At 48.1% G+C, this 8,506-nt stretch overlaps 1 protein-coding gene across 1 annotated transcript; it reads right to left on the bottom strand.

The window, feature by feature from the left end:
- Positions 1-573: 573 nt before the first annotated feature.
- NFKBIA (NFKB inhibitor alpha) lies at positions 574-4,148 on the bottom strand. Its single transcript, XM_007530241.3, has 6 exons — positions 3,527-4,148; positions 2,757-2,865; positions 2,220-2,430; positions 1,862-1,950; positions 1,477-1,737; positions 574-1,132 (listed from the first exon to the last, which is right to left on the bottom strand). Exons 1-6 carry the CDS (start codon positions 3,739-3,741, stop codon positions 1,085-1,087), a joined length of 933 nt encoding a protein of 310 aa, XP_007530303.1. The 5' UTR covers positions 3,742-4,148; the 3' UTR covers positions 574-1,084.
- Positions 4,149-8,506: the final 4,358 nt, after the last annotated feature.

The following is an 8,506-nucleotide window of genomic DNA, read 5'->3' on the forward strand; positions in this document are numbered from 1 at the left end:
ATCTGTTTCTTCATAGGATGTGGTGCAATTTCAGCACTCGGACTGGCGCTCTAAGCATTTTACATGTTGTCTTGTGTAACCTTCACAATAACCCACTTAGTGAATAAGGAAACGAAGACCGAGTGGCCGGCAACAGCGAACAAATATTAACAGTTCTGAGCCTATGTCCTTAGCAACTTCCTCCTAGGTGAGATCTTTCCTGACTCTATGAAATGTGAATTCAGCATACCCCTCTTGGCCAAACGAAAATTCTGAAAGTGGAAAGAAGGGTTCCAGATAAAAGCAAACGACACTGGAGAGCCTTCCTGCACAGGCTAATCAGTTTGTGTCCACCCCAAACCTGAGATGGGGGTTTCCTATTATCTCAAAACAGCCTCCCCTCCCACACATGGGGCCCTGGGGCTGCCTGTACAGCAGGGCTGGGTGGCCTGTGTACACAGTGTGAGAAGCTGCTCTCTGCAGAGGCTCTGTGGCTGGCAGTAACAGATGTTCCCACAAGACTCTCCACCTCCACCTGCAGAATGAATGGTCGCCAAGAGTCCCATAGCAGCCCGGAGAAAATGATGCAGGGAATTGTTTGTAAAAATCTGTTTAATAAATATACATCTTAGAAGGTACCAAAATAATTACCAACAAAATACACTATGTACACCATTTACAGGAGGGTAACACACACCTTGCCTTTCAAGCCCACATCACTGAAGCTTTCCCAGCACCTTGATGGGTACACAGGGGTACAAGCAGGCTCAGCACGGAGCCCACTGTGGTGCAATCAAAAAGCACAGTTCAGTTAAATGTAGTTCTTTTGGATGACTTTCCTTCCAAACTCCCACAGGAGATTTAAAAGGCTTTGTTTAAATTCCAGTGATCCTTCCTGCTCCCCTTCCAAAGTCCAAAAAAACAAACAAGATGAGGGTCAGTCCATCACAGTAAAATGTTTTGGGCCAGACAGTGTGCAACATGGTTCTAAGTGTACCCTTTTGATTTTTCTTTTCTTTCTTTTTTTTTTTTAGAAAAATAAAATTAAAACTCTCCTTTTGTTACAAATATACAAGTCCACGTTCTTTTAGCCACTCTCCAAAGCTCATAGTGTTAGTCGCTGGCCTCCAAGTACACAGTCATCGTAGGGCAGCTACAAACAAGAGAGAAAGATACACATTAAACCTTCAGAGCTTTGCCAAGGAGCAAGGATCATGGCAAGGACTGCTGCTGAAAATTAACTCAAATATTCATGCACCCCAGTCTCTCAAATATAAATTAATTTCCCTTGCTGAGGGCTTTTCTTTAATGCTTCTCTTCAAAAAGGGCAATAAAGAAAAAATACCCTTGACATACTGGTTACACATAACAGGAGTTTAAGAACAGCATTATATTAGGACCTTGGGTGAAGTGTGGTTCTAGAGGTCCCAGAGGGCAGACAGAGAATGGCCACTCGTGTCCCTTCCCACAGAGGGATGGAAGTTAACTGAGACTCACCTCGTCCTCTGTTAACTCTGACTCTGTGTCACAGCTCCCTTCATCTTCGCTCTCTGGCAGCCTCTGAAGGTTTTCTAGAGTCAGCTGGCCCAGCTGCTGCTGTATCCGGGTACTAGGGCGGCCCCAGGTGAGCTGGTATGGGGAGTATCCCTGGTAGGTAACTCTGTTGACATCAGCCCCACACTTCAACAAGAGGGACACCAGGTCGGAATTCTGTAAGTCCACTGCGAGGTGGAGGGCAGTTCGGCCATTACAGGGCTCCTGAAACCAAAAGGAATTTCAGATGCTTATGGTTAGAGTTGAGATCTTTGCTTGCAGTGAAAAAGATGTAAAGTCTTCTTGAGGAGGGCCTGGTGCACTCCGTCTGGCGGCATAAAGCACTCACCTGTGCATTGACATCAGCACCCAAGGACACCAACAGCTCCACGATGCCCAGGTAGCCATGGATTGAGGCTAAGTGTAGACAGGTGTGGCCTAGAACACAAAAAGCAAGGAACCTGTAACTATCTGTTTTGGCCCTCACATCAGAACCTTTCACTATTTTAAGAGGCACATTCTCCTGAATTTGAAGAAGCAAGAACGTTGGTTCTGAATGAATTCTATCAAGGCACCAAACAGGCCTGTGCACACACATTTTCCCCAGTTTCCTATGTTTGAATTCAAGTTCTTGCCTAGACTATGTTTGTTGGCCCATTTCTCTCTTCTCTACGTCACCTGCTCTCTGATGGGCAGGGCAGACGTACCATTGTAGTTGGTGGCCTGCAGGATGGAGTGGAGATGGTGAGTCCCACGGCTCTGAGTCAGGACTCCCACACTGGCCAGGCAGCCTTGCTCACAGGCAAGGTGTAGAGGGGTATTTCCTCGAAAGTCTCGGAGCTCAGGATCGCAGCCAGCTTCTAGAAGTGCCTGAGCAATTTCTGGCTGGTTGGTGATCACAGCCAAGTGCAGTGGAGTCTACAAACAGAAGAGGGAACGGGAAGATAAGTCACAGGCCAAACCCACAGTTGTCTTGGGCCCCAAATATCTCCCGGGTGTGGGTGCTTGGTCCTTGCAGGCAGGTCCAAGGGGCAGGGCAAATGCCAGAGGCCCCAGGTGAGCCATAAGGGCCTCACCAAATCAATGGACTTTTCTGTACTCTCGAGGATGTTGGAGGATTCAAATGTGAAGGGTCAGGGCAGATAAAGCCCAGTGACTGCTGAGTTACAAAGGACTGGGGGCAACTGTGCAAATCCAGCTGCACCGCGGGGTCAGGGAAGCACGGGGCTGGCCGAGCTGCACACCTGCTGCAAGTTGTTCTGGAAGTTGATAAAAGCCAGGTCTCCCTTCACTTGCCGGACCATTTCCATAGTTAGTGCTTTCTCTTCGTGGATGATGGCCAAGTGCAGGAACCTGAGGGGAAAAGAGGGAAAACCCCCCAGGGCTGGTGAGTGCACTGCGTGGGGCCCAGGATGGTGAGGGCTGCGGGGGGATTGCGCAAGCCCGGGGTTTCTGGAGGCCTCGGCCTCGGTGTTTTCCGCGAGGTTATTATGAGCTGAGTGTTCCTGGCAGGCGCCCAGGGACTTTCCGGGCCACCCCCCCTCTCCGCGGCGGGCGCCTGCCAGACCGCCCCGCCCTCCCGCCGGGCCGGAACGCCCTGTACTTCCCCTCCCGGCCGCGGGGCGCCCGGCAGCAAGGCAGAACCCCCGCCCCCCTTATGCAAGCGGGGACTTCGCGTCCTCGCGGCCGCCCCGCCCCCGGCCGAGAGCTCTGGTCGGGGGATGGGGGGGGACACTGGGGAGGGACACTTGGGGGGAGGTGGGGGGACATCTGGAGGGACGCTTGGGGGTGGGGGGACATCTGGAGGGACATCTGGGGGGGTGGGGAGGACACTGAGGGGGTAGAATGGGGGTCGGGTTCAACGGCTGAGCTAATGGACCCCGCCAGGAGAGCGCACCCCGAGCCCTGCTTGCCTCCCTGCAGCCAGCGGCTTTGCACCGTCTCGGGGCGCATGCACAAGCCCCGTGTGGGCAGCCCCGGACCCCGGCCCCGCCGCCCAGGCCCGCGCACTTACGAGTCTCCGTCGTCGGTGAGCTGCAGCTTCCAGGGCTCGGCGCAGTGCGACGCCTCCTGCTGCTCCAGGCGGATGGTCTGCAGCTCCTTCACCATCTGCTCGTAGTCCTCATCCTTCATGGAGTCCAGGCCGCTGTCGTGGCGGTCCTCCAGCAGCCGCTCCTTCTTGAGCCCCTCCATGGCCCACTCCGGGGCGTGCTCGGCGGGCTGGAACATGGCGCGGGATCGGCCGCCGGTCGCTCCTTCCTGGCTGAGTGCGGCGGCGGGCAGGCGGGCAGGGCTGTTCTAGGCTCCGCAGCGCCGCCGCAGCGCCCTATAAACGCTGGCAGGGGATTTCTCCGGGGCGGGGTCAGGCTCGGGGAATTTCCAAGCCAGTCAGACCAGAAAAGAGAACTGGCCTTGCTCTCTGCTCGCGGGGGAAAAGAAGCCTAAACTCTGTGCAGGGTTCATCAGAGAAACTCCCTGCGATGAGCCAGTGGGGTCATGTACAGGGAACTTTTTGATGAACGCTGAGTGGCTGGAAAGTCCTTCCAACCAGACCCCCTCTCCTCCGCCTGTACTTCCCTGCAGCCTGCACCCAATAATCCAGTCCCTCTGCAAGACACCTCCTCTCCCTGGCGATCTGATTTGGGGTCGTCGGCAGCTGATATCCCAAGGACGTAGTTCTGCTGGGCGGTTTCTCTCTGGGATCTGCCGAAATGCCGGTCCTTTCCGGGTTTTGCTCTTTTTGCAAATGCGAGTGGAAATGATGGCTGGTGTGCGGATTCGCTTCCTACTCTCTGCAGGGAAAGATGCACTGGTGGTTAAGAAGGTCGAGGGCTGCCTCTGCATTTCATCCAATGCCAGGTTCTGCCCTGCAGAACATGCACCCCTCCCCCTTTTTAAAGTTGTGAAGTTGTGAAAACTCGGTGTTAAGAACTTTCATGGCTGGAAAACCCTCAGCTCATTTCCTAAGATTAACAAGCCTGTTAATGACTGGGAAAGGGGCAAGGAGTCTGTCTTGTATGCAGAAAAATGCTCATTATCACTGATTTTTTTTTTTCTTCAAGCAAAGTAAGGTGCTTTTATTTGTTGTAGAACTTGCAAATGTCTTGCAACAATGAAATAATAATGAAGGGGACATCCCCCTCTTCATTTGCACTGTGCAGCTGCAGAAAATAGACCCCGAGCCTAATTCTAGGTGCCCAGCCAGCCAGCTTTTTGGAAACATTTGAAGGAAACCAAAGAACAGATTGAGCGTGCTTTTCCCAAGACTAGGCTTTAAGGATGGCTAAGAAAGATGTCGCTAAAGCAGCTTGCAGAAGGCAGCCCTGACAGTTGCTCCATCCTGCCCCTGCTGGCTCAGTGTTCTCTGTCTCTGGAGGAGGGCAGCAGGTGTACTGTGGGGGCTGACCTCTGGCTCACCTTTTTTTTCACCTGCAGAATCAGATTGGGCTGCAGAGTTGGTTGTGAAAAACGAACCAACAAACAAAAAATCTTTAATGTTTGAAACTCTAACGTCACAGATTCAATCCCCAGCACCACTGTAAATCAGTGGTGAGCAGTGCTCTGGAAAAAGAAAGAAAGAAAGAAAGAAAGAAAGAAAGAAAGAAAGAAAGAAAGAAAGAAAATATGCTCCCCATTTAACTCCTCTAAGCCTCCTGCCCACCCCCACACCTCCTTGGTAGCAAGTCATGCACTGACTTCATTTACTTCTGTAATACATCCAAGTTAAAGCCATTGGACCAGAGTTACCCAGAATTAATCCCAGGAACTCTCTACAGGTTTGCATGATGATTGCAATCATCTTCACCTGGTGTGCCCATGTACTAACCTGATCACTCCGAATTTCACCCCCTCCCCCATACTTTAATATAGTAAATGGCAGTCAATGAAGGGGGGCACTGAGAGAAAATATGAGAGTAAAGTAAAATCAGAATAAAACCATCTGGATATTAATGATCACATCTCAACACAAAAGCTCTTCAGGGATAGACTCCATTGTCTCTACAGGGATATGTTAGACAGACATGTAGTTACAGGGACACGGTGAACAGCAGCTATAGATTGTAAGACTTCAGTTCCAGACTCGACTGAAATTAATTATGTATTTGTTGGGGAGATCAGCTGACTTTGCTGTGGTATAAATCTATAAGAATATCAGATTTAATGTTGTGTATTTTTCCAGTTTAAAACTTACATTACATGGCCACAAATGCATGTCTAATTCTACTTAAGGTTGATAATGGCTCTTAGAAACAGCACAGTATGTGGGGCTAGGTGGTGGCACACCTGGTTACATGCACATACTACAACGCTCAAGGATGCAGGTTCAAGCCCCTAGTTACTACCTGCAAGGGGAAAGCTTCACAAGTAGTGAAGCAGTGCTGCAGGTCTCTCTCTTTCTCTGTTTCTCAATCTCCTCCTCCCTCTCAAACTCTCTCTGTACTATCAAAATTAAGAATTTTTATTTAAAAGGGGGAGCAGGCGGTGGCACACCTGGTTAAGTGCACACATTGCAGTGTGCAAGGCTCAAGTCCCTGGTCCCCACTTGCAGGGGGAAAAGCTTTGGAAGTCATGAAGCAGTGCTGAAAATGTCTGTTTCTCTTCCTCTCTATCTCTCCCTTCCCTCTTGATTTCTGTCTTTTTTTTCCCTCCTGGGTTATCTCTGGAGCTCGGTACTAGCACTACAAATCCACTGCTCCTCACAGCCATTTTTTCTATTTTATTGGATAGGACAAAGAGAAATTGAGAGGAGAGGGGGGATATAAAGGGAGAAAGATAGACCCTGAAGACCTACTTCACCACTTGTGAAGCATCCCCCTGCAGGTGGGGAGCTGGGGGATTGAACCTGGATCCTTGCCTCTTTGTACTATGTACACTTAAACAGGTGTGCCACTGCCTGGGCCCTTCTGACTGTTTCTATCCAATAAGTAGGTAAAGATAATTTTTTAAAATAATAAAAAAGGAAAGAAATAGAACAGTATAAATATTTGGGAGCACTACAGCACTATGCAACACACTGTTCTCAGACCTTATCTTCTAAGATAGGTATTGTTTTTACTTTCCTGAAAAGAATATTATATGCAGAGAAATTTGCCTTAACACCCCATAGTTGTTTATATCAATTCTGTCTCAATATAGGAATCATTCACTTGGTCAAAGCAATCATAGTAGTAGCATTTTTGAAAAACACGTTATGGAAATAAGTGAGTACAATATAAGGACCTTCCACATTAAAGTCTATTTTCCAATTGTTTACAGAACACTTATCCTCAATTTAACTATCTGAGATATATAGATCAATCTTTTCAAAAAAGTACAGAAATGTCAAGCTCTAGGTTGCCCCACTCGATTATAATGGATATCTCAGAAAAATTGTAGCTGCAAGTTTAAAATGATTACTGGAAGTAGTATAGCGGATAAGCTATTGGACTCTCAAGGATGAGGCCCAGTGTTTAATATCTGGTATCTAATGTACTAGAATGATGCTCTGGTTCTCTCCTTCCTCTCTCATTAACAGAAATAAAGCTTTAAGTCAATGTGGGAGTCGAGTGGTAGCGAAGTGGGTTAAGCGCAGGTGGCACAAAGCCCAAGGACCAGCATAAGGATCCCGGTTTGAGCCCCCGGCTCCCCACCTGCAGGGGAGTCGCTTCACAGGCGGTGAAGCAGGTCTACAGGTGTCTGTCTTTCTCTCCCCCCTCTCTGTCTTCCCCTCCTCTCTCCATTTCTCTCTGTCCTATCCAATAACTACAACAATAAAACAACAAGGGCAACAAAAGGGAATAAATATTTTTTAAAAATTAAAAAAAGTCAATGTGCAGATCTTAAAAAAGATTTATTTATTTTTTTAATTTTAAGTAATGCTAAAAAGAACCTCAGGAATAAGTTTCTTTGTACCCTGCTTAATGGTTTTACCATTAAAGACCAAGTGGTCTTCACTCCTGAGAGTTGAGTGTGACACCTAGTGGTAAGAGCCAGGCCCAGGTAGTCCCCGACTTATCACGTGCTTTCTGATGTCTGGGGAGTTGCTACACCTTGCTGACCTGCCCTAAGGTGGGGATTCCCAGAGGTACCTTGTTTTTCTGCAACCTAGGAGACGGTTTTGAATAATGTGCTCCAACCGGTTCTCTATCGTATATCTCTCTCAGATCAACAAACATTACAATTGTTGACAACCACAAAAAGCTTGGAAATCAGAAAACATGAGTGGAGAGGGCAGTGAAGCTGAGTGTTGGCTTAGGAAGGGTTTATGGACTCTGGAGCATTTGGGATTCCTCTCCCCACCTACAGGGAAAGGAATTCTCTCACAAATGGTGAAGCAATGCTGCAGGTGTTTGTCTTACTCCCTCTTTTTTTTTCTTTAAATATTTTTATTTATTATTGGATAGAGTCAGAGAAATGGAGAGGTGAGGGGGAGATAGAGAGGAGAGAGACAGCTACAGCCCTGCTTCACCACTTATGAAGGAGTTTGAACCTGGGTCCTTGCACACTGTTATGTGAGCATTTAACCAGGTGCATCACTGCCTGCTCCCCCATCTCCCATCTCCCTCTTCCATCTCAGTATCTGTTTCTATCTAATAAATTCATAAACCAAACAAAATAAAAATATTTCTCTCTAGTTCACTCCCAAATGTTTCAGCTAGTCTTGGTCATTTTAAAGGTGTTAAGATCTTAGCGGAAGTCTGGCGGGGTAGTGCAGCGGGTTTCTGTGGCAGAAAGCTCAAGGACCGGCATAAGGATCCCGGTTCAAGCCCCCAGCTCCCCACCTGCAGGGGAGTCGCTTCACAGGCGGTGAAACATGTCTGCAGGTGTCTATCTTTTTCTCCCCCTCTGTCTTCCCCTCCTCCCCATTTATCTCTATCCTATCTAACAATGATGACATCAATAACAACAACAATAATAACCAAAACAACAAGGGCAATGAAAGGGAAAATAAATTAAAATTTTTTTTCTTTTTTTTAATATTTATTTTATTTATTTATTCCCTTTTGTTGCCCTT

Source organism: Erinaceus europaeus, chromosome 16, assembly GCF_950295315.1.
Source record: "Erinaceus europaeus chromosome 16, mEriEur2.1, whole genome shotgun sequence".
NCBI classification, from domain to species: domain Eukaryota; kingdom Metazoa; phylum Chordata; class Mammalia; order Eulipotyphla; family Erinaceidae; genus Erinaceus; species Erinaceus europaeus.

Excerpts from the sequence above, each read along its gene's own strand:
- NFKBIA (XM_007530241.3), bottom strand. The coding sequence starts at position 3,741 with ATGTTCCAGCCCGCCGAGCACGCCCCGGAGTGGGCCATGGAGGGGCTC. Across the intron at positions 1,738-1,861 it reads GTGCTGATGTCAATGCACAG|GAGCCCTGTAATGGCCGAAC; the intron begins GTGAGTGCTTTA and ends TTTTGGTTTCAG. Across the intron at positions 1,133-1,476 it reads CAGAGTTAACAGAGGACGAG|CTGCCCTACGATGACTGTGT; the intron begins GTGAGTCTCAGT and ends TCTTGTTTGTAG.